The sequence below is a fragment of the Melospiza melodia genome, chromosome 31 (assembly GCF_035770615.1).
Source record: "Melospiza melodia melodia isolate bMelMel2 chromosome 31, bMelMel2.pri, whole genome shotgun sequence".
In the NCBI taxonomy this organism is placed as follows: Eukaryota; Metazoa; Chordata; class Aves; order Passeriformes; family Passerellidae; genus Melospiza; species Melospiza melodia.
In genome coordinates, this window is record NC_086224.1 from 278,191 (window position 1) to 304,858 (window position 26,668).

The window sequence follows — 26,668 nt, forward strand, 5'->3', positions numbered from 1 at the left end:
TAAAATCCCATTTTAATTTTAATTTTAAACCAAAAAAAGTGAAAGCAGGCCGCCCGTCGGGCAAGCACCGAGGGGTTCCCGGGGTGATTTCTGGGTTTTCCAGCCCCATCAAAAGCAGAAGGAGCAGCCCCAGAGCTCGGATCAATCAAACATCAGGGGTTCAATCGATGTGGAATTTCATTGGCAGCGCTGAAACGCGGCCGGGCCACGGCTCGGGCTGGGGATTGCTCACCCCGAGGCCTCGGGGCTGGAAAAGGGGGAAAAACCCAAAAAAACCCCGGCTAACCATCCCAAACCCACCCAAAATCCACAGAAACCATCCCAAACCATCTCAAACCCACCCAAAATCCACAGAAACCATCCCAAACACACCCAAAATCCACAGAAACCATCCCAAACCATCTCAAACCATCCCAAAATCCACAGAAACCATCCCAAACCCACCCAAAATCCATAGAAACCATCCCAAACCATCCCAAACCATCCCAAACCACCCCAAACCATCCCAAACCATCCCAAACCCACCCAAATAACCCCAAACCATCCCAAACCAACCCAAACCAGCCCAAACCAACCCAAACCAACCAAACCAGCCCAAACCATCCCAAACCCACCCAAAATCCACAGAAACCATCCAAACCATCCCAAACCATCCCAAACCATCCCAAAATCCACAGAAACCATCCCAAACCATCTCAAACCCACCCAAAATCCACAGAAACCATCCCAAACCCACCCAAAATCCATAGAAACCATCCCAAACCATCCCAAACCCACCCAAAATCCACAGAAACCATCCCAAACCCACCCAAAATCCACAGAAACCATCCCAAACCATCCCAAACCATCCCAAAATCCACAGAAACCATCCCAAACCATCCCAAACCATCCCAAACCATCCCAAACCATCCCAAACCCACCCAAAATCCATAGAAACCATCCCAAACCATCCCAAACCATCTCAAACCATCCCAAACCATCCCAAACCACCCCAAACCATCTCAAACCATCCCAAACCATCCCAAACCCACCCAAAATCCACAGAAACCATCCCAAACCATCCCAAACCATCCCAAACCATCTCAAACCATCCCAAACCATCCCAAACCCACCCAAAATCCACAGAAACCATCCCAAACCCACCCAAAATCCATAGAAACCATCCCAAACCATCCCAAACCATCCCAAACCACCCCAAACCACCCCAAACCATCTCAAACCAACAAAAAAATCCATAGAAACCATCCCAAACCATCCCAAACCATCCCAAACCATCTCAAACCATCCCAAACCATCCCAAACCACCCCAAACCATCTCAAACCATCCCAAACCACCCCAAACCATCTCAAACCATCCCAAACCATCCCAAACCATCCCAAAATCCACACAAACCATCCCAAATGACCCCAAAACCACCCTAAACCATCCCAAACTGACCCCAAACCATCCCAAATGACCCCAAACCCACCCAAAATCCACAGAAACCATCCCAAACCATCCCAAATAATCCCAAATCACCCCAAACCCTCCCAACCCTGAAATTTGGGGCAGTTTCATGGGATTTCTCCCTTCTCTGGGTCCCGGGCCGACGCTCAGCCCCACTGGAGATTTGGGGGAATTTTGGGGGATTTTGGTTCCTGACCCTTGGCCTGGGCTCTGCCCCACCCCAAATCCCCTCCCATCGATTCCCATCACAGTTTGGGGGAAATTTATGGGATTTGGAGTCCTTTGTCCCTGGGATATCCCAAACCCTGCTCTCGCTGTTCCCCATCACAGTTTGGGGGAAATTTGTGGGAATTTGGGGAATTTTGTGGGATTTTCGATCCCTTTCGCATGGCCTGAGTTGAGTCTTGTGGTCCCCCTGATCCCCACCACATTTTGGGGGAATTTTGTGGGATTTTGAGTCCTTTGTCCCCGGGATATCCCAAATCCTGCTCTCGCTGTTCCCCATCACAATTTGGGGGAAATTTATGGGATTTTCGCTCTCTTACCCATGGCCCGAGTTAACCCTTCCCTTCCCGCTGATCCCCATCACAATTTGGGGGGAATTTGGGGCAATTTTGTGGGATTTTCACTCCCTTACCCATGGCCCGAGTTAACCCTTCCCTTCCCGCTGATCCCCACCACAATTTGGGGCAATTTTGTGGGAATTTGGGGGAATTTTGTGGGATTTTCACTCCCTTACCTGTGGCCCGAGTTAACCCTTCCCTTCCCGCTGATCCCCACCACAATTTGGGTGAATTTCATGGAATTTCCTCTCCCTCACCCATGCCCTGATTTAACCCCGCACCCCAAATTCCCCTTTCCACAATTTCCCCACCACAATTTTCTGGAATTTTCTGGAATTTTCTGGAATTTTCTGGAATTTCAGCTCCCTCACCCCTGGCCCGAGTTAACCCCTTCCCTCCCCGCTCCTCCCCACCACGTTTTGGGGGGATTTTGTGGAATTTCCGCTCCCTTACCCCCGGCCCGAGCCCTCCCATCACGCCCCACCACAATTTGGGAATTTTATGGGATTTTATGGAATTTTATGGGATTTTATGGATTTTATGGGATTTTCGCTCCCTTACCCACGGCCTGAGTTAACCCTTTGCTCTCCCACTGCTCTCCATCACATTTTTGGGGCAGTTTCATGGAATTTCCGCTCCTTTTTCCACGCTCTGAGCTCTCCCCTGACCCAAATCCCCCTCCCACCGTTCCCCATCACATTTTGGGTGAATTTTACGACACTTTTGGTTCTTTATCCGTGGCCTGGGCCGGCCCCTCACCCCAAATCCCCCTCCCGCTGTTTCCCGTCACAATTTGGGTGAATTTTATGGCGTTTCAGCTCCCTTACCCAACGGCCTGAGTTAACCCCTTCCCTTCCCACTCATCCCCATCCCAATTTGGGTGAATTTTATGGCGTTTCTGCTCCTTTATCACTGGCCTGAGTTAACCCCTTGCTCTCCCACTGTTCCCCACCACAGTTTGGGTGAATTTCATGGAGTTTTCGCTCCCTTATCCCTGGTGCTCTCCCCTCACCCTCCCACTCATCGCCATCCCAATTTGGGTGAATTCTGTGGAATTTCCACTCCCTCATCCCTGGCCCGGGATCTCCCCTCACCTTCCCTTATTCCCATCCCAATCTGGGTGAATTTTATGGCATTTCTGCTCCCTTATCCCTGGCCTGAGTTAACCCCTTGCCCTCCCACTCATCCCCATCCCAATTTGGGTGAATTCTGTGGAATTTTTGCTCCTTTATCCCTCCCTGGCATCTGTCCTCACCTTCCCCTTATCTCCATCCCAATTTGGGTGAGTTTTGTGGAATTTCCGCTCCCTTATCCCTGGCAGGAGCTCTCCCTTGACCCAAATCCTCCTCCCACTCATCTCCATCCCAATTTGGGTGAATTTTATGGCGTTTCTGCTCCCTTATCCCTGGTGCTCTCCCCTCACCCTCCCACTCATCTCCATCCCAATTTGGGTGAATTTTATGGCGTTTCTGCTCCTTTATCCCTGGTGCTCTCCCTCACCCTCCCACTGTTGTCCATCCCAATTTGGGTGAATTTTATGGCGTTTCTGCTCCCTTATCCCTGGCCTGAGTTAACCCCTTGCCCTCCCACTGTTCCCCACCACAGTTTGGGTGAATTTCTTGGCATTTCTGCTCCTTCTCCGTGCTCTGAGCTCTTCCCTGACCCAAACCTCCCCCCTCCCACTGTTTCCCATCACAATTTCGGCGAGTTCAGCGGAATTTTCGCTCTCTAATCCGCGCTCCGAGCATCTCCTCTGACCCAATCCCCCCCTCCCGCCTCTCCCCACCCCAATTCTGGGGGATTTTCCGCCCCTTCCGGGTCCCCCCCGTCGCCGCTCTCCCTCCTCCCGTTTTGGGTGAATTTCTCCCCTCTTTGGGTTCCTGATCCGGGGCCCGCGGGCCGGGCGCGATTGGCCGCGTCCGTCACATGGTGAAAGAAACTTTACGGGGCGGCCGCGGCCGCGGGGAGGAGGAGGAGGAGGAGGAGGAGGAAGGAGGAGGAGGAGGGAGGGAGGGCTTTATGGAGCAGAAAAAACGACAAAGCGAGAAAAATTATTTCCCACTCCCGAAATTAATGATCATGAGCTCCTATTTGATGGACTCGGGCTACATCGATCCCAAGTTCCCGCCGTGCGAGGAGTACTCGCAGGGCAGTTACATCCCCGAGCCCGCCGCCGCCGAGTTCTACGCGCGCCGGGAGCCGCCGGCCGCGTTCGCTGCGCACCCCGCGGAGCCCTTCGGGGGCAGCCGCGGAGCCTTCGCCGAGCGCCCCTTCGGCTGCGCGGGGCTGCGGGCACCGGGAGCGGGAGGAGGAGGAGGAGGAGGAGGAGGAGGAGGAGGAGGAGGAGGAGGAGGAGGAGGAGGAGGTGGGGGGAGGCAGCACCTGGCGGAGAAGCCGCGGCTCTGCGAGCCCCCGGCGGGGCCGTGCGCGGAGCCCGAGGGCGGCGGCGGCGGAGCGGGGAAGGCGCCCGTGGTTTATCCGTGGATGAAGAAGATCCACGTCAGCACCGGTAGGGGAAATAACGGGGACGGGGGGGAAATAACGGGGATGGGGGGGAAATAACGGGGATGGGGGGGAAAAATAACGGGGATGGGGGAAATAAGCGGGAAAGGCGCCCGTGGTTTATCCGTGGATGAAGAAGATCCACGTCAGCACCGGTAGGGGAAATAACGGGGACGGGGGGGAAATAAATAACGGGGATGGGGGGGAAATAACGGGGATGGGGGGGAAATAACGGGGATGGGGGGAAATAAGCGGGGAAGGCGCCCGTGGTTTATCCGTGGATGAAGAACATCCACGTCAGCACCGGTAGGGGAAATAACGGGGATGAGGGGGAAATAACGGGGATGGGGAAATAACGGGGATGGGGGGGAAATAACGGGGATGGGTTTTTGGGGGGATGGAGCGGGCCCGGGGCCGGGGGAATGGGAAAAACAAGTTTGGGTTCGGGCTCCTTCATCATCCTCACTCTATTCAGTAACTTTATTCACGCCTTTGGGCTCCTTCATCACCCTCACTGCTCTGCTCAAGAGAACTTTATTTCCCTCATCACCCTCACTGCTCTGCTCAGAAATCACTTTATTTCTTCATCGTCCTCACTCTGTTCAATAACTTTATTCTTGCCTTCGGTTCCCCTCATCATCCTCACTGCTCTGCTCAAAGAGAACTTTATTTCCCTCATCATCCTCACTGCTCTGCTCCAAACTAACTTTGGGCTCGGGTTCGGGCTCCTTCATCATCTTCACGGCTCTGATCAGAAATCACTTTATTTCCTTCATCATCCTCGCGGCTCTGATCAGAAAGAACTTTGGTCTTGGCTTTGGTTTCCCTCATCAGCCTCATTTCTCTGCTCAAAAATCACTTTATTCTTGCCTTTGGTTTCCTTCATCACCCTCACTACTCCGCTCAAAGAGAACTTTATTTCCTTCATCATCCTCTCTCCCTTCAGAAATAACTTCGGGTTGGGCTTTGGGTTCCCTCTTCATCCTCACTCTGCTCAGAAATCGATTTATTTCCTTCATCATCCTCACTCTGTTCAGGTATAACTTTGGGTTCAGGTTTGGGCTCCTTCATCCTCCTCACTCTGCTCAGAAATCACTTTGGTTTTGGCTTTGATTTCCCTCATCATCCTCACTTCTCTGCCCAAATACAACTTTATTCTCGCCTCTGGTTTCCCTCTTCATCCTCACCCCCTTCAGAAATAATTTCATTTCTGCTTTGATTTCCCTCACCATCCTCACTTCTCTGCCCAAATATAACTTTATTCTGCCTCTGCTTTCCCTCATCATCCTCACCCCGTTCAGAAACAACTCCTGGTTCAGCTTTGCTTTCCTCATCATCCTCACTGCTCAGAAATCGCTTCATTTCCTTCATCATCCTCTCTCCCTCCAGAAATCGCTTCATTTCCTTCATCATCCTCACTGCTCAGAAATCGCTTCATTTCCTTCATCATCCTCTCTCCCTCCAGAAATCGCTTCATTTCCTTCATCATCCTCACTGCTCAGAAATCGCTTCATTTCCTTCATCATCCTCTCTCCCTCCAGAAATCGCTTCATTTCCGTTCCTCTGCCTCTGGCTTCCCTCCTCATCCTCACTCGGTTCAGAAATAATTTTATTTCTGCTTTGGTTTCCTCATCATCCTCCCTCTGACAAGAAATAACTTCAGTTTCAGCTCTGATTTCCCTCTTCATCCTCACTTTGTCCAGAAATATTTTTGCCTTTAATTTCCCTCTTCATCCTCACTTCTCCGCTCAAAAACAACTTTATTTTTCCCTTTGATTTCCCCCATCCTCCCCATTTTGTCCCAAAACAACTTTATTTTCCCTTTAATTTCCCCCATCCTCCCCATTTTGTCCCAAAACAACTTTATTTTCCCTTTAATTTCCCCCATCTTTCCCATTTTGTCCCAAAATAACTTTATTTTCCCCTTTGTGCCCGATTTCCCTCCCTGTGATCACTCTGCTCAAAACCAACTTTACTCCCACCCCTGCCCCGGGTTTCCCTCTTCATCCTCACTCTGCTCAAAAAGAAATTTATTTCCCTCGTCATCCTCACTCGGTTCAGAAATAATTTTATTTCTGCTTTGATTTCCCTCTTCATCCTCACTATGCTCAAAAACTTTATTTCCACCCCTGCCTCTGATTTCCTTCAGAAATAACTTTATTTTTCCTTTAATTTCCCCATCACCCCATTTTGTCCCAAAAATAACTTTATTTTCCCTTTAATTTCCCCCATCACCCCCATTTTGTCCCAAAATAACTTTATTTTTGCCTGATTTCCCTCATCATCCCCATTTTGTCCCAAAATAACTTTAATTTTCGCTTTAATTTCCCCCATCACCCCCATTTTGTCCCAAAATAACTTTATTTTTGCCTGATTTCCCTCCCACCTCCCTGCCCATAAATAACTTTATTTTCGCCTCATTTCCTGCACTTTTCACCCTCCCCGTCCGAAACAATTTCATTTTCACCGCTGCCTCTGGTGCCCCTCGCCCTGTTAAAAAATAACTTTATTTCTTTCTTTTCTGCCCCTTTTTGCCCGATTTTCACCCCATCCTCGCCCTGGCCCTGTTAAAAATTAACTTTATTTTCCCTTTGGTTCCCTGCACCATCCTCGCTCTTTTCTCGGCCAAAAATTCGCTTTATTCCTTTGATTTCTCGGCCAAAAATTCGCTTTATTTCTCCTCCTCCAACCCTGTTTTCCTCTCTCTGCCCTGGTAAAAAATTCACTTTATTTTTCCTCTAAAAATCAACTTCATTTCTCCTCACCGTCCTCTTTTCCCCATTTTTCCCCCCTAAAAAATCACTTTATTTTCCCCTCAGTGCCTCCTTTCCCTCCCCATTCTCTCTGCTAGAAAATAAATTTATTTTTGCCTCACTCTCTCCCGGCTAAAAAGTCACATTTTTTCCCCCCTCTGTGCCTGATTTCCGTCCCCATCCTCACTCTAAAAAAATCACTTTATTTCCCCTTTTCCTCCCCATCCTCCTGCTCAAAATTCGCTTTATTTCCCCTTCGATTTCCCTCCCCATCCTCGCTTTATTCTCCATTCAAAATTCACTTTATTTCCCTTTTTTCACTGATTTCCCTCCCTATTCTGAATTTATTCTCCATTCAAATTCACTTATTTCCCCTTTTTTCACTGATTTCCCTCCTCATCCTCACCCCATTATCCATCAAAAATTCACTTTATTTTTGCTTTGATTTCCCTCCCCATCCTGAATTTATTCCCCACCCAAAATTCACTTTATTTCCCCCTTTTTTCACCCATTTCCCCCCCAGAAATTCCCTTTATTTCCCCCCTTTTTCCACTGATTTCCCTCCTCATCCTCACCCTACTCCCTATCAAAAATTCACTTTATTTCCCTTTAGATTTCCCTCCCCATCCTCACTTTATTCTCCATTCAAAATTCACTTTATTTCCCCTTTTTTTCACCCATTTCCCCCCCCAGAAATTCCCTTTATTTTCCCCTTTTTTTGCCCGTGTCTGTCCCCATCCTCACCCTATTCTCACTTAAAATATAACTTTATTTTTGCCTTTGATTTCCCTCCCCATCCTCACTTTATTCTCCATTCAAAATTCACTTTATTCCCCTTTTTTCACCCATTTCCCCCCCCAGAAATTCCCTTTATTTTCCCCTCCCTGGCTCCGTTCCCGCCCCCGGCGATTCGATTTTTTGGGATTTTTTTGGGATTTTTTGGGGGATTTTTTTGGGATTTTTTGGGATATTTTTGGGTCTATTTTTAGTTTATTTTTGGGTTTATTTTTGGGTTTTTCCGGGCTTTCCCAGGCGGGATTTACGATGCCAGCGGGTAATTACACCCGCCATAAATTCGCTTTTTTATGGCCGCGGTCCGCGGCAGCGGCGCCGCCGGGATCCCGCAATAATTCACTTTTATTCGCCTTTTATTCGCGTTTTATTCCCTTTTTATTCCCTTTTTTATTCGCGTTCCTGCGGCCGGGGAAGCCCCGACAGAGCGGGGAATCCCGGACGAGCTTTGGGGCTGGAAATGCGGATTTTGGGGCTTTTAATCGGATTTAAATCGGGATTTAATTGGGATTTTGGGGGTTTTAATCGGGATTTAATTGGGATTTTGGGGGTTTTTAATCGGGATTTTAAATCGGGATTTTGGGGGTTTTAATTGGGATTTTGGGGGGTTTTAATTGGGATTTTAAATTGGGATTTTGGGGTTTGAAATGGGGATTTTGGGGTTTTTAATTGGGATTTTTGGGGTTTTTAATTGGGATTTAAATCGGGATTTTGGGGTTTTTAATTGGGATTTAAATCGGGATTTTGGGGGTTAAAATTGGGATTTTGGGGGTTTTAATTGGGATTTTAAATCGGGATTTGGGGGTTAAAACTGGGATTTTGGGGTCTTAAATCGGGATTTTGGGGGTTGAAATGGCGATTTTGGTGTTTTTAACAGGGATTTAGGGGTTTAAATCGGGATTTTGGGGGTTAAAATGGGGATCTTGGGGTTTGAAATGGGATTTTGGGGTTTGAAATCGGGATTTTGGGGTTTGAAATGGGGATTTTGGGTTTTTTTAATCGGGATTTTTAATCGGGATTTTGGGGTCTTAAATCGGGATTTGGGGGTTTTTAATCGGGATTTTAAATCAGGATTTTGGGGTTTTTATTTGGGATTTTGGGGTTTGAAATCGGGATTTTAAATCGGGATTTTGGGGGGTTTTTAAATGGGGATTTTGGGGTTTTTTAATGGGGATTTTGGGATTTTCAATCGGGATTTTGGGGGTTTAAATCAGAATTTTTGGGTTAAATCAGAATTTTTGGGTTTAAATCGGGTATTTGGGGTTCAAAATGGGGATTTCGGGGGTTTTCATTGGGATTTTGGGGTTTGCGCTCGCGGGGTCGCTCCGGTGCTCCCGAGGGGTTCTCGGCGGTTTGGGGTTTTTTAGGGTTTATTTTGGGGTTCTTTAGGGTTTAATTTGGTTTTTGTAAGGGTTTAATTTGGGGTTTTTTAGGGTTTAATTTGGGGTTTTTTTAGCGTTTAATTTGGGAGTTTTTAGGGTTTAATTTGGGGGTTTTTTAGCGTTTAATTTGGGGGTTTTTTTAGGGTATAATTTGGATTTTTTTAGGGTTTAATTTGGGTTTTTTGGTGTTTTTGGTGCCTTGGGTTTTTCCTCTTTTCCTCCTCCTCTTCCTCATTTATTTCGTGTGGTTTTGTTCCGGTTTTTTGTGCCTTGGGTTTTTTCTTCTCCTCTTCTTTCTTTATTTCTTTATTTCATGTAAATTTATTTTTTCCCGGTTTTTCGTGTCTTGGGTTTTCTTCCCCTTCTCCTTTCCTTATTTATTTATTTCTATTTTAGTTATTATTTTTCTGCTTTTATTTTGTCCATTGGGCTTTCTTCTCCTTCCCCTTTATTTCCTTATTTATTTATTTTTAAATTTAATTTTTCTGGTTTTTTGTCCATTGCCTTTGATTCTCCTTTCCTTCTTTATTATTTATTTTTTAATTTTTATTTATTTTTTAATATTTATTTTAATTTTTTAAATTCATTTTTTCCGTGTTTTTCCTCTGTTGGGTTTTCTTCTCCTTTACATCCTTTATTTATTTCTTTTATTTTGATTTATTTTTTCCCCACTTTTTATTCTGTCCCTTGTGTTTCCTTCTCTCTCTCCTTCCCTTCCTTATTTATTTATATTTTAAATTTAATTTTTCCGGATTTTTTTGTCCAGTGCATTTTCTCCTCCTTCCCGCCCTTTAATAATTTATTTTTAAAATTTATTTTCCCACGCTTTTTATTTTATCCTTTGCTTTTTCTTCTCCTTCTCCTTTTCTTCCTTTATTTATTTTTATTTTATTTTTTCCCACTTTTATTTTGCCCATTGGGTTTTTTTCTCCTTCTCCTTTCCTGCCTTTTTATATTTAATTTTTTTGTGTGATTTTTGGTTTCCTTCCTTTATTTTTCCCCGATTTTTTTGGCCTTGTTTTCTTTTCTTTTTATTGATTTATTTACGTTGCTCCTTTCTGTTTCTTTATTTTTTTCTGTTTTCTTTCCTGGCCGCATTTTTCTCTGTTCCTTTGATTATTTTTGTGGGGGTTTTTTGTCTTTATTTGATTTATTTGGCGTGGGGTTTTTTTCCATATTTGACTTTATTTTTGTCCTTTTTTTTGTTAATCCGAATATTTGCTGTGGTTTTCTGTTTATTTGATTCTTTACTCTGGTTTTTTCCCATTAATTTCAATTTTTGCCCTTTTTTTCCTGCTTACCAACTTCATTTATTTATTTTATTAATTTTATTTTTTTGCCATGCTGTTTCCATTATTCTGATTATTTCTTCATATTTTTCTTTTTACCAGTTTTTTTTGCCTATTTATTTTTCTGTTAACCTTAATTTTTTGCCTGTTTTTTTCCTGTTAACCTCATTTTTTCCCTGTTTTTTCCCTTTTAACCTCATTTTTTCACTGCATTTTTCCCTTTAATTTTTGTGCCTGTTATTTTCACTTTCCCCCTGTTTCTATTGTTCTGTTAACTCGAATTTTTCTGCATTTTTTCCCCATTAATCCAATTTTTCTTCACCGTATTTATGTTTCTATTAACCTGATTTTCGGTGGGTTTTTTTTTTTTTTTTTCCGTATTAATTTGAATTTTCCTTTTCTCATTTTTTCCCCCTTTCCCTCCCTACATTTCCCCTTTCATTCCCCTTTATTCCCGCTATACATTTTCCCCTTTTGTCCGTATTAATTTGAATTTTCATTTTCTATTTTTTACCCTTTTCCCCCTTCCCCCCCTGTATTCCCCCTATAGATTGTCCCCTTTTTTCCCCTTTTTTCCCCTTTTTTCCCCATACACACCTCTATAATTTTCCCCCTTTTTCCCCTCTTTTTCCCATACACCCCCTTTAATATTTCCCCTATCATTTTCCCCTTTTTTCCCATTTTCCCCCTTTTTCCCTCTACACCCCCGTATAAATTCCCCCCTTTTTCCTACATAACCCCCTCTATTTTTTCTCCTTTTCTCCCCTTTTCCCCTTTTTTCCCCCATACACCCCCTATAATTTTTCCCCTTTTCCCCTCCTTTTTTTTTCCTTTTTCCCCTTATTTCCCAAACACCCCCCATAATTCCTCCCCTATTTTCCCCCCCTCTTTTCCCCGTACACCCCCCCATCATTTCCTCCCCTATAATTTCCCCCACTTTTTCCCCTTTTTCCCCTTTTTTTACCCCACACACCCCCCTATAATTTTTTCCTTTTTCCCCCATGCGCTCCCAATAATTTCTCCCCATTTTCGCCCCCTTTTCCCCCATACACCCCCTATAATCCCCCCCCCCCCTGTCCCAGCGAACCCCAGTTTCTCTGGAGAAGGAATTTCACTCATTTTTCCCCGTTTCACTGATTTTTCCCCAGTTTCCCCCATTTTTCCCCCCATGGTGAACCCCAATTTCTCTGTGTCGGAGCCCAAGCGCTCGCGCACGGCCTCCACAGATTCCCCCCCATTTTCCCCCCGTTTCCTCCCTATTTACCCCAGTGAGCCCCAATTTCTCTGCAGAAGGAATTTCGCTGATTTTCCACCATTTTCCCCCAGTTTCACTCCCTTTTTCCCACGGTGAACCCCAATTTCTCTGTGTGGGAGCCCAAGCGCTCGCGCACTGGCAGCAGGTGCTGGAATTGGAGAAGGAATTCCACCGATTTTTTTCCCCAATTTCTCCAATATTTCCCATTTTTCCCCTATTCCCCCCATAGCGAACCCCAGTTTCTCTGGAGAAGGAATTTCACTGATTTTTCCCCATTTTTCCCCCATTTCCCCCATATTGAACCCAAATTTCGCGGGCTCGGAGCCCAAGCGCTCGCGCACAGCCTACACGCCCCAGCAGGTTCTGGAGCTGGAGAAGGAATTTCATTAATTTTTCCCCAATTTCACTCACTTTTCCCCCTTTTTTCCCATTTTTCCCCATTTTCCCCCATAGTTAACCAAATTTCTCTGGCTCGGAGCCCAAGCGCTCGCGCACAGCCTGCATGCACCAGCAGGTTCTGGAGCTGGAGAAGGAGTTCCATTGAGTTTTCCCCATTTTTCACTAATTTTCCCCCATTTTTTCCCACAGCGAACCCCAATTTCTCTGTGTCGGAGCCCAAGCGCTCGCGCACTGCAGCAGGTGCTGGAATTGGAGAAGGAATTTCACTGATTTTTCTCCGGTTTTTCCCATTTTTCCCCCATTTTTTCCCACAGTGAACCCCAATTTCTCGGGCTCGGAGCCCAAGCGCTCCCGCACGGCCTACACGCGGCAGCAGGTCCTGGAACTGGAGAAGGAATTCCAGTCATTTTTCCGCATTTTTCCCCATTTTTCCCCCATTTCCCTGTCCCAGTGAACCCCAATTTCTCTGGCTCAGAGCCCAAGCGCTCCCGCACGGCCTACATGTGGCTTACACATGAATTTCACTGATTTTTCCCCATTTTTCCCCACAGTGAACCCCAATTTCTCTGTGTCGGAGCCCAAGCGCTCGCGCACGGCAGCAGGTGCTGGAATTGGAGAAGGAATTCCAGTAATTTTTCCCCATTTTTCCCCCATTTCCCTGTCCCAGTGAACCCCAATTTCTTGGGCTCAGAGCCCAAGCGCTCGCGTACGGCCTACATGCGGCCTACACACGAATTCCACTGATTTTTCCCCATTTTCCCCCATTTTCCCCCGTTTTTCCCCATTTCCCCCGTTTTTCCCCGTTTTTCCCCATTTTTCTCTAACTTTCCCCATTTTTTCCCCACAGTGAACCCCAATTTCTCGGGCTCGGAGCCCAAGCGCTCGCGCACGGCCTACACGCGGCCTACACATGAATTTCACTGATTTTTCCCCATTTTCTCCCATTTTTCCCGTTTTTCCCCATTTCCCCCGTTTTTCCCCATTTTTCTCTAACTTTCCCCCATTTTTTTCCCCACAGTGAACCCCAATTTCTCGGGCTCGGAGCCCAAGCGCTCGCGCACGGCCTACACGCGGCAGCAGGTGCTGGAGCTGGAGAAGGAGTTCCACTACAACCGGTACCTGACGCGGCGGCGCCGCATCGAGATCGCGCACGCGCTGAGCCTGAGCGAGCGCCAGATCAAGATCTGGTTCCAGAACCGCCGCATGAAGTGGAAGAAGGATCACCGGCTGCCCAACACCAAAACCCGAACGGCGGCGCCGGCGCCGCCGGAGACGCCCCAAAACCCGGGGCCGACCGCGGAGCCGCCCGCCGACATCACCCGGTTGTAACGGGAACGGGAACCCGGGCTTTTCTGCGGTGGAAACGCCGAAAATTCCCATTTTTCTGCTCGGGTTGTAGAGGAAATTCCGAATTTTCTGCCCTGGTTGTAGAGGAAATTGAGAAAATTTGGATTTTTCTGCCCTGGTTGTAGCGGAAATTCGAATTTTTCTGCCCGGGTTATAGCAGAAATTTTAAAAATTCGGATTTTTCTGCCCAGGTTGTAGCAGAAATTCGGATTTTTCTGCCCTGGTTGTAGAGGAAATGCGGATTTTTCTGCCTGGATTGTAGTGAAATTCAGATTTTTCTGCCTGGGTTGTAAGGAAAAGGTCAGAAAATTCGGATTTTTCTGCCCTGGTTGTAACGGGAATTCCAATTTTCCACATGGGCTGGGATGGGAAATTCGGATTTTCAGAAAAATTTGGATTTTCCCGCCCAGATTAGAATGGAAATTCCAATTTTCTGACCGGGTTATAACAAAAATTCTGAATTTCCCGCCCAGCTTTTGAGGGAAAATCCAAATTTCCCACCCCAAAAATCCGCGCCGTGCGGGGACTGTGGCTCTGATAGATTCTAATATATAAATCTTTATATTTGGAGTTTTCATACTATTATTATTATTATTATTATTATTATTATTATTATTATTATTATTATTATTATTATTATTATTATTATTATTATTATTATTGCCCCCTACGTGTCAAAACTCAACCCTTTTTAAGATTCTCCTGATTATTTAAAAGTATTTTTAAATTATTATTTATTATTACTATTATAATTTGATTAATCCCCTGTGTGTGTCATAACTTGACCCCACTTCAAACTCTCCCAGTTATTATTAATTATTTTAATTATTATTTTATTAATCCCCTGTGTGTCAAAACTTGATCCCTCTTTAAATCATCCCAATTATTATTCATATTTAATTGTTTTAATTATTCTTTTATTAATCCCCTGTGCGTGTCAAAACTCGACCCCGCTTTAAATTCCCCAATTATTGTCATTATTGAAAATTAATTATTTTAATTATTATTTAATTAATCCCCCTCCTTTTTTAGCTGCATGTCGGAGGTCGCATGAGCCCAGGTGGCCGCACCTGGAGAAACTTTCCAAAAACGGGTTTTTCACCCTTTTTCAGGGTTTTATTTATTTGTAATTTATTTTTAATTTATTTTTAATTTATTTTCTATTTATTTTGGGGTGTGGGAACCCTGGGGGGGGGTTTAGGGAAAATTTTAAGGGGGTCTGGAGGGCGAAAAACACAAAAAAAATTCAAAATAAATAAATATTGTGATTTTTTTCAAAAAGGCTGGAAAATCCCAAATTTGGGAGTGGAAAGGGAGGAGAAATTTTAAAAAAACAGCCCCAAGGGAGCAAAAAAAGGCGAAAATTCAATTTATTTGCACCAAATCACCGCTCCGAGGGGGTTTTGTGGTGGTTTTTTTTGTGTTTTTCAGGCGGAAAAATGAAAATATGGAATTATTGAATTTCCCCCCTCCTGCTCGATGTAAAACTGCAATAAAAAAAAGGGAATTTTGGTGCGTTCTGTGACGGTCTCGGTGTCAATAAAAGCGCTCGGTGTGAATTTCTTTTATTCCCGTGTCTGGTGGTTTTATTTAAAATCCCAAATCCCCTCCAAACCCACCCAAAAAATGGATAAAGTTAATGAAATAATTGTATATATATATGAAATAATATTATATATGTAACTATATATATATATATAATTATATATATTTAAATATATAATTATAAACATAAATATACATATATTTTATATATATAAAAATTATATATATGAAAATTTATATATATAAAATTATATAATATATATATCAAAAATATATATAAATTTATATATAAGTATATATAATTTTATATATAAATTTTATATATAAATATATATTTTATATATATATAAATTATATATAAAAACTATATATAATATATATCAAAATTAAATATATATATAAATTAATATATATAAGTATATATATTTAATTTTATCTATATAATTTTATATATATAATTATATATATCATTTTACATATATATATATATATGAAATAAAAATACAATTAATAATTCATGGCAATTATCAGGGTAAATAAATCAGGGCTAAAAAAATAAAGTTTGAGCTGAGTTAAAATGGAATTTTTAGGGTTTTAAATCTGGGAATGGGAATGGGGAATGGGAATGGGGATGGGAATGGGAATGGGAATGGGATAAAGGGAATGGGAATGGGGAATGGGAAATGGGAATGGGGATGGGGATGGGAATGGGAATGGATCCGGGACGGACAGAGGGACAGGGATGGACAGAGGGATCAGGGATGGACTCAGGGATCCAGGATGGATTTGGGGTGGAATTCTGCTCCAGGGCACCAGAGGTGGCTCAGCCCTGTCCCTGTCCCTGTCCCTATATCCCATTCCCACCCCATTCCTGTTTCCATTCCCTGTGTCCTATTCCTTGTCCCCATCCCCGTTCCCAGTATCCCATTCCCGATACCCCATTCCAGTATCCCATTCCCCATCCTTGTCCTGTCCCTGTCCCAGCCTGGCCCTGTCCTTTTCCCCATCCCAATCCCATCCCCATTCCAGTATCCCATTCCTAATCCCAGTATCCCATTCCCAATCCCAGTATCCCACTGCCATTCCCAGTATCCCATCCCAATACCCCACCCCATTCCCAGTATCCCATTCCTCATCCTTGTCCTGTCCCTGTCCCAGCCTGGCCCTGTCCTTTCCCCCATCCCAATCCCATCCCATTCCCGGTATCCGATCCCCATTCCCCATCCCCATTCCCAGTATCCCATCCCCATTCCCTGTCCCCATTCCCCATCCCCATTCCCAGTATCCCATTACCATTCCCACCCCAATCCCAGTATCCCATTCCCAGTATCCCATTCCCAGTATCCCACTCCCAGTATCCCAATATCCCATTCCCAGTATCCCAATATCCCATTCCCTATATCCCATTCCCAGTATCCCACTCCCAATATCCCACTCCCAGTATCCCAATATCCCATTCCCAATATCCCATTCCCAGTATCCATTCCCAGTATCCCATTCCCAATATCCCATTCCCAGTATCCCAATATCCCATCCCCATTCCCAATATCCCATTCCCAATATCCCATCCCCATTCCCAATATCCCATTCCCAATATCCCATTCCAGTATCCCATTCCCAGTATCCCACTCCCAGTACCCCAATATCCCATTCCCAATATCCCACTCCCAGTATCCCATTCCCAGTATCCCATCCCCATTCCCAGTATCCCACTCCCAGTATCCCATTCCCAATATCCCATTCCCAGTATCGCACTCCCAGTATCCCAATATCCCACTCCCAGTATCCCGTCCCCATTCCCCGTCCCCGTCCCCACCCCACAGAGCAGCACGTGGAGGAGCACCCGCACACGGGGGGTGGGTGTGACACCTTTGCACACCTGTGAGTGACACAGGGACCGTGACCCCATGGCACACCCGGGCTGGCACACCCGAGTGACACGGAGCATGCGGTGACACCTTCACACAGGTGAGTGTGGCACAGGATGTAACACCTGTGTGTACCTGGGCACACCTTTGCACACCCGAGTGACACAGAGACACCTGAGACGCTGTCACACACCTGGCCTGGCACACCCGAGTGACACAGAGACACCTGAGACGCTGTCACACACCTGGCCTGGCACACCCGAGTGACACAGAGACACCTGAGACACTGTCACACACCTGGCCTGGCACACCCAAGTGACACAGAGCTGTGACACCATCACACACAGGTGAGTGTGACACACTGGGACACCTTTGCACACCCGTGAATGGCACACAGACACCTTCACGCAGGTGAGTGTGACACAGCTGTGACACCTTTGCACACCTGTGAGTGACACAGAGACACCTTGACACAGGTGAGCCTGACACACTGTGACACCATCACACAGCTGTGTGTGTCACACACTGTGACACCTTTGCACACCTGTGAGTGACACACACACACTGTGACAGCTTTGCACACCTGCCTCGTGCACACCTGGGGCACCCAACGTAATAAATAACTTTAATTATATGTGATAAAGCAATATTTAATTAAGCAAGACGCATTAAATTACATGTATTGAATAACACTTAATTGAATAACATACAAAATAAATTATTGCATAACATTTAATTTAAATATATGAAATTATATATATGGAATAATGTTTAATAAATAATATATCAAATAATATATTAAATAGTATCGAATTAATTGATATCAAATAGTATTTATTGAACACTATTTAATTAAATAATATATTATAAAATATTTATTGAACAATAAAAAATAATATATGATGTAATAAACAATGTTTAATAGACAATAAACTAATATGAAATAATTTATGGACAATAAATTATAGATAATAAATAATGTTTAATAAAAGGGTATATGAAAAAATAATACGTAATAATGAAATAATATATAAATAAATATAATCTAATTAAAGAATATTTATTAAAAGGAGGTGTAATAAACTGACCTATTGCCAAATAACCGGTAATAAATTAATAAATAATAAAATTATAAAACCACAATAGGACCTTCCCGGCAAAACAAAACAACACCAAATTAATTACTGGAGAATTAGAAAATATAATTAATTAATGTAATAATGGCAATAAAATAATAAAAATAATTAAAATGAGGAGCCCCTTTCCCATTCCCGGAATTCCCGGGATCTCGCGGGAGCTCGCGCTGCTCATTAGCGCCTCCTTAATTAAGGAATTCATTAATTAATGAAATAATTAACACAGAGCTTCCTGGGGTTGGATAAGATTTTTTTAAATTTATTTTTAAAAATTATTATTTGAGGATTTTTGGGGATTTCTTTTGGATTTTTGGGGTTGGGATTTGTGCACGAGAAAATTCTGGATTCGTGATATTTAGATTTTTATATTTATTCATATTTATATTTATATTTATATTTATGTATTTTATTTCTAATATTTATTTATTTTCTTTTCACTCACCCATTTATTTCCTGCAATAACAATGCTGCAAAAGGTGAAATGTCGAGCTATAAACCACAATATAAACGACATAAAGCACAATATCAAATAAATATTTAATAAAATATAATAGAAAATATATAATTTACGATGTTTAATATCAAACACGTAATTTATAATATGTAATATATTATTTATAATATACAATATATAATTTACAACATATAAAATACATCATTTATAACATACAATACATAACAGACGAAAATAGATAATCCATAACACAAAATAAATAGAACATAAATATTTAAGATAAAAACATTATTTAATATGCACTAAAACCCACAATAAAATCCTAAATAACAAAAATTTCGGCCTAATCCAATGAATAAGAAACTCAAGAATAAACGGGATATACAGAAATAAATTCATATTAATTACAGTTTATGAAAATAAATCCAAACCCTGCCAGGGCCGGTGTGAGCCCCACTCCCAAAATTCCCAAGAACACCCAAAAATTCCGCGGTTCTGCGCCTTTGGGGCCTTTGGGTTTTTTGGGTTTTGGGGTTTTTTGGGTTTTGGGGTTTTTTGGGGTTTTGGGGTTTTTTTGGGGTTTTTGGGTTTTTCCGGCCGAGGGTTGGGGGGGGTGGGGGAGGGAACGGGGCCCTGCAGGGGGCGGGGCCTGGAGCGTTGGGGGCGTGGTCATGTGTTGTGGGCGTGGCCTGTGCAAAGGGGCGTGTCCCTGTCCCTGTGGGCGTGTCCCTGTCCCTGTGGGCGTGTCCCTGTCCCGGTCGCTGTCCCTGCCTGTCCAGCCCTGTCCGTCCTTCGGGCCGTGTCCCTCTGTCCGTGTGTCCGCGTCCGTCCGTCTGTCCGCGTCCCCGCGTCCGTGTGTCCTTGTCCCTCCTCCTGTCCCCGTGTCCGTCTGTCCGTGTCCCCCTCTTCCTCTGTCCCCTGTGTCCCCGTGTCCCCCTGTCCGTCTGTCTCTCTGTCCCTGTGTCCGTCCGTCTGTCCGTGTCCCCCTCTTCCTCTGTCCCTGTGTCCCCGTGTCCCCCTGTCCGTCCGTCTCTCTGTCCCTGTGTCCGTCCGTCTGTCCGTGTCCCCACTCTTCCTCTGTCCCTGTGTCCCCGTGTCCGTCTGTCCGCGTCCCGCCCCTCGTATCATCCCTCTGTCCGTCTGTTCCCCGTCCCTCTGTCCGTCCGTCCGTCCGTGTCCCCTCTCCGTGTGTCGTTGTCCCCCTGTCCCTCGCTCCCTGTCTGTCTGTCCGTCTGTCCGTGTCCCTCTGTCCGTGTCCCTGCCCCTCCCCCGGTTCCATTTTCCCGCTCCCATTCCGATCGATCCCCGATCCATTCCCGGCCCTGATCGATTCCCCCGCAGCGCCCCTCCCTCCCTCCCTCCCTTCCTCCCTCCTCCTCCTCCTCCTCGCACCCCTTCCCTTCCCTTTTAACCCCAAAAAACCCCAAACCCCCCGAAAATACCCCAAACACATCCATGGAGAGAAATCCCTTCATCCCGCCCTAAAAATGCACCGGGATCCGCTCCCTCCTCTTCCTCCTCATCCTCCTTTCCCTTTCCACCCCTAAAAAACCCCAAACCACCCGAAAATACCCCAAACCCATCCATGGAGAGAAATCCCTTCATCCCGCCCTAAAAATGCACCGGGATCGGCTCTCTCCTCATTTTCCTCATCCTCGCACCCCCTTCCCTTCCCTTTGCACCCCTAAAAAAACCCCAAACCTCCCCAAAAACACCAAACTCACCCCTGGGGTGAACCCCCTTCCTCCCGCCCTAAAAATAAAGGGGATCGGCTCCTTCTTCATCCTCCTCATCCTCACGGCCCCTCCTTTCCCTTTCCACCCCAAAAAAAAAACCCCAAACCCCCCAAAAATACCCCAAACCGATCCCTGGGGCCGAACCCTTTTCCTCCCACCCCAAAATCCCGGGATTCGCTCCCTCCTCATCCTCGCACCCCCGCCCTTTTCCATCCCCCTTTTCCGCCCCTAAAAAACCCCCCAAAAAAACCCAAACCCCCCCAAAAATCCCCCAAATCCCCAAAAATCCCCAAAACCCCCCAAAAAATCCCCGAACCCCCCAAAAAAACCCCAAACCCATCCCTGGGGCTGAACCCTTTTCCTCCCACCCCAAAATCCCGGGATTCGCTCCCTCCTCATCCTCGCACCCCCGCCCTTTTCCATCCCCCTTTTCCACTCCTAAAAAACCCCAAAGCCCCCGAAAAAATCCCTAAACCCCCCCAAAAAATCCCCAAAACCTCCCAAAAAATCCCCAAACCCCCCAAAAACCCCCCAAACCCCGCCAAAAATACCCCAAACCGATCCCTGGGGCCGAACCCTTTTCCTCCCACCCCAAAATCCCGGGATTCGCTCCCTCCTCATCCTCACATCCCCGCCCTTTTCCATCCCTAAAAAACCCCCCAAAAAACCCCAAACCCATCCCTGGGGGTCAATCCCCTTCATCCCACCCCAAAATCCCGGGATTTTCTCCCTCCTCATCCTCACACCCCCGCCCTTTTCCATCCCTAAAAAACCCCCCAAAAAACCCCAAACCCATCCCTGGGGGTCAATCCCCTTCATCCCACCCCAAAATCCCGGGATTTTTTCCCCCCTCCCGCCCCACCAAAGGCGGATTTTCCCGATTTTCCCGATTTTTCCGCGCCGCTCTCGGGTTTTTTTTTTTTTTCCGCCGGCCGCGGAAGGGTTAAGGGCGGAGCGGCTCGGCGCTGATTTATGGATTTTTGTGATTTATGGCTTTGGATTTTTTGTGATTTACGGCTCCGCGGCCGCGCTCCGGGTTCACGCGGAGTTCAGGGAGCCGCGGCTGAAGGATGGGCCGGGGGAGGGGGAGCGCAGCCCCCGCCCCAAAAGCCCCGCGGGCCCCGCAAGGGGGGTTCGGGGCCGAGTTTGGGGTGCGGGGACACGGGGAGGGGAAAATGGGGGAGCTGGGGGGGTCCGCACCCCAAAAATCCCCGGAATTGGGGGTTTGTACCCCAAAAATCCCCGGGGTTTGGGGAGCATTTTGGGGATTTTTACATCAAAAACCCCCAGGCTTGGATGGGGGTGATTTTTGGAATTCGTACCCCAAAAATCCCCGGGGTTTGGGGGGTAATTTTGGGGATTTTTACATCCAAAATCCCCACGGGGGTCGGGGGAAGATTTTTGGGATTTGTACCCCAAAAAATCCCCGGGGTTTGGGGGAGCATTCTGGGGATTTGTACCCAAAAATCCCCGGGGTTTGGGGGAGCATTTTGGGGATTTTTACATCAAAAACCCCCAGGCTTGGATGGGGGTGATTTTTGGAATTCGTACCCCAAAAATCCCCGGGGTTTGGGGGAGCATTTTGGGGATTTTTACATCAAAAATCCCCACGGGGGTCGGGGGAAGGTTTTTGGGATTTGTACCTCAAAAATCCCCGGGGTTTGGGGGAGCATTCTGGGGATTTGTACCCCAAAAATCCCCGGGTTTTGGGGAGCATTTTGGGGATTTGTATCTCAAAAATCCCCGGGGTTTGGGGGAGCATTTTGGGGATTTTTACATCCAAAATCCCCACGGGGGTCGGGGGAAGGTTTTTGGGATTTGTACCTCAAAAATCCGCGGGGTTTGGGGGAGCATTTTGGGGATTTGTACCCCAAAAACCCCCGGATTTGGGGGAGCATTTTGGGGATTTTTACTTCAAAAACCCCCGGGCTTGGATGGGGGTGATTTTTGGAATTCGTACCCCAAAAACCGCCCAGGCTTGGTGGGGATTTTGGAGATTTGTACCCCAAAAATCCCGGGGTTTGGGGGAGCATCTTGGGAATTTTTATCCCAAAAATCCGCTGGGTTTGGGGGCTTTGGGGATTTACAGACCCAGGGAAGGGAAAAGAGGGAGTTGGGGGGGTCCGCACCCCAAAAATCCCCGGAATTGTGGGCAATTTTTGGGGATTTTTACCCCAAAAGTCCCCGGGGTTTGGGGGAGCATTTTGGGGATTTGTACCCCAAAAATCCCCAAGGTTGGGGCATTTGGGATTTACAGACCCAGGGAATGGAAAAGGGGGAGCCGGGGGGGTCCGCACCCCAAATCTCCCCGGATTTGGGGGAGCATTTTGGGGATTTTTACATCAAAACCCCCGGGCTTGGGTGGGGGTGATTTTTGGAATTCGTACCCCAAAAACCGCCCAGGCTTGGTGGGGGATTCGGGGGATTTGTACCCCAAAAACCCCACGGGGGTCGGGGGAAGATTTTTGGGGATTCGCACCCCAAAACCCCGCGGGGTCGGGGGAAGATTTTTGGGATTTGTACCTCAACAATCCGCGGGGTTGAAGGGGAGGATTTGGGCATTCGCACCCCAAAAATCCGCGTGAATTTTGAAGATTTCCAGCCCCGGCGAGCAGAAAAAGAGGCCCCAGAAATTCCCAAACGCGACTCGGGATCCCAAACGCGGCCGCGGCTCCTCCTGCTCCGGAGCTACAGGGGTTCTTTATTTTATTTTATTTTATTTTATTTTATTTTATTTTATTTTATTTTATTTATTTTATTTTATTTTATCTTATCTTATTTTATCTTATCTTATTTTATCTTATTTTGCTTTTAAAATGTCATATTAATTTTATATCTAATTTTACTCTAAATAATTTTATTTTTAAATTTTATTTTATATTTATTTTTATTCTATACTATTTTATTTACTATTTTATTTACTATTTATTTAATTTTATATTGATTTTATTTTCTATTTATTTTCTACTCTCATTTTCTATTTTATTTTATAATTTTAAGACTTATTTTATTACATTCTATTTTCTATTTTATTATATTCTATTCTATTTTATTATATTCTATTTTATTCTTTTATATATTTTATTCCGTATAGCTTCTTTTATATTTTATTTTCTTTTCTATTTTTTATTCCGTATATTTTCTATTTTATTTTCTTTTATATATTTTAGTCCGTATATTTCCTTTCATATTTTACTTTCTGCTATATATTTTATTTCGTATATTTCCTTTTATATTTTATTTTCTTTTCTCTATTTTATTCTGTATATTTTCTTTTATATTTTATTTTACTTTTTTCCCCCGTATATTTGCTTTTATATTTTATTTTCGTTTCTATTTTTTATTCCGTAGATTTCCTTTCATATTTTCTTTTCTTTTCTATTTTTTTATTCCGTATATTTTATTATTTTATATTTTCTTTTCTTTTCTATTTTTTATTCTGTATATTTCCTTTTATAATTTATTTTCTTTTATATATTTTTGTTCCGTATATTTTATTTTCTTTTCTATTTTTTATTCCGTATATTTCCTTTCATATCTTCTTTTCTTTTCGAATTTTTATTCCGTATATTTTATTATTTTATATTTTATTTTCTATTTTTTATTCCGTATATTTTTTCTTTTATATTTTATCTTCTGTTATATATTTTATTCCGTCTATTTTATTATTTTATATTTTATTTTCTGTTATGTATTTTATTCCGTCTATTTTATGATTTTATATTTTCTTTTCTTTCCGCCTCTCGCGGCCGCAGGACCCGCCCGCCCTGGAGCGGCCCTTGCGGGGATGTTAATGAGATGGGGATGTTAATGAGATGGGGATGTTAATGAGATGCAAATTCCGCCAGCCCCTAATCGCTCTCGGGGCCGGCGCGCGTGTTTGTGTGTGCGAACGTGCCTAATTAACGCTCCTAATTAACGCTCCTAATTAGCGCTGCGGTGCAGGGCGCGGCTCCGGGCGCCGCGTTCCCTTGGGATCCTGAAAATTCCTGAAAATTCCTGTCAATTCCTGTCAATTCCTGTCAATTCCTGAAAATTCCTGTCAATTCCTGAAAATTCCTGTCAATTCCTGTCAATTCCTGTCAATTCCTGTCAATTTTTACGGGTTCCCATAAATTTTTACGGGTTCCCATAAATGTTTACGGGTTCCTGTGGGTTCCCACCGACTCCCGGAGTTCCCATAAATTCCCGGTCCCACGCGTTCCCAATTCCCCGCGTTTTCATCCCAGTTCCGTCTCCCTGCGCTTCCAAAGGTCCCCGATCCCCGTAAATAAATTGGGGTTTAATTTAAACCCCAATTAACGCCCCTCGGTTCCACACGTCTGCGGTTCTACAGGTCCCCAATTACATCGGTCCCCAATTCCAGAAATCCCAATTCCACATTTCTGCCGTCCCACAGGTCCCCAAATCCACATTTCTGCATTTCCATGGATCTCCAAATGAATAAATCCCCAATTTAATAAATCCCCAATCCCACATTCCCGCATTTCCATGGATCCCCAATTGAATAAATCCTCAATTGAATAAATCCCAATTCCACATTTCTGCATTTCCATGGATCCCCAATCCCATAAATCCCCAATCCCACATTTCTGCATTTCCATAGGTCCCCAATTCCATAAATTCCCAATCCCACATTTCTGCAGTTCCATAAATCCCCAATCCCACATTCCTGCAGTCCCACAGGTCCCGAATTTCATATTCCCGCATTTCCATGGATCCCCAATTGAATAAACTCCCAATTGAATAAATCCCCAGTCCCACATTCCCGCATTTCCATGGACCCCAAATTTAATAAATTCCCAATTTAATAAATCTCCAATTCCACATTCCCGCATGTCCATGGATCCCCAATTCCACAGGTCCCCCAAACCGATATTCCTGCATTTCCACGGATCCCCAAATCGATATCCCTGCATTTCCACAGGTCCCCAATCCCACATTTCTGCATTTCCATGGATCCCCAATTCCACATTTCTGCATTTTTATATAAATCCCCATTTCCATAGGTCCCCAAATGGAAATTCCTGCATTTCCATGGATCCCCAAACCGATATCCCTGCAATTCCAGAAATCCCCAATTCCAGAAATCCCCAATCCCACATTTCTGCATTTCCATAAACCCCCAATCCCACATTTCTGCACTTCCATGGATCCCCAATCCCATAAATCCCCAATTCCACATTTCTGCATTTCCACAGGTCCCCAAATCCCCGGGATGTGTCCCCAAATCCCCTCTGTCCCCAATCCCAGGACATTCCCCCGCTCCCCAATTTTCCCTTAAATCGCAGGAAATCCGCCCCGAGCGCCTCCCAAAACCCCAAAGAATTCCCCCAAAACCCCAAAGAATTCCCCAAAAACCCCGAGGATTCCCCCAAAACCCCAAAGAATTCACCCAAACCTCCAAAGAATTCCCCAAAACGCCGAGAATTCACCCAAAACACCAAAGAATTCCCCCCAAACCCCAAAGAATTCCCCCAAAATTCCGGTCCCGGCTCCCGAATATTCGGGAAAACCCTGGAAGGGACAAACTCTGGATTTGGGGGTGGGCACAGGAAGGAAAAACGGGAGGAAAACTCGGGGGAACCCACAATTCCACAATCCGAGGATTTCACCCCAAATCCGCTCCCAGGGTGAGAAAATCCCGATTTTCCCGATTTATTCCCCCATTTAAAACCCGACAGGGCAGCGAATTCCGGCCCCCCCAAATTCCTCCGGCCCTTTTGGGGGCGCGGGAGGAGAATTTGGGGGCGAAACCCGCGGGATTCGGGCGCTTTAAAAAAAAAACCCAAACAAATCAAAATTAAACAAAAAATCTGCAGCGGCTCCCGATGCTCTGCCGTGACCCCGCGGGGTTTTTTTGTTTGCTGAGCAAACAGAGCCGGGAATAAATCCATGGAAACGCGCGGAAATCCACGGAAACGCGCGGAAATCCACGGAAACGCGCGGAAATCCATGGAAACGCGCGGAAATCCACGGAAATGCGCGGAAATCCATGGAAAACTCGCGATTCTCGCGGCCGTTTACGCCTCCGTTTTCGGATTAAAAGCGGGCAAAATAACAGAAGGAAAAACCCCCCCAAATAATAATGATAATGATAATTAAAAATAAATAACAATAAAATTAAATGATAAGAACAACGAGAATTTAAAAATTTTTTTTTTTTTAAATAATAATTAAAAATAAACCATCAAAAAAAT

The 26,668-nt window shown here is 44.9% G+C and overlaps 1 protein-coding gene across 1 annotated transcript; it reads left to right on the forward strand.

Moving 5' to 3' along the window:
* Window positions 1-4,027: 4,027 nt before the first annotated feature.
* LOC134431340 (homeobox protein Hox-C4-like) lies at window positions 4,028-15,297 on the forward strand. The gene is made up of 2 exons (XM_063179331.1): window positions 4,028-4,519; window positions 13,401-15,297. The coding sequence occupies exons 1-2, from the start codon at window positions 4,030-4,032 to the stop codon at window positions 13,709-13,711; spliced, it is 801 nt and encodes a 266-aa protein (XP_063035401.1). The 5' UTR covers window positions 4,028-4,029; the 3' UTR covers window positions 13,712-15,297.
* The last annotated feature ends 11,371 nt before the right edge of the window (window positions 15,298-26,668 follow it).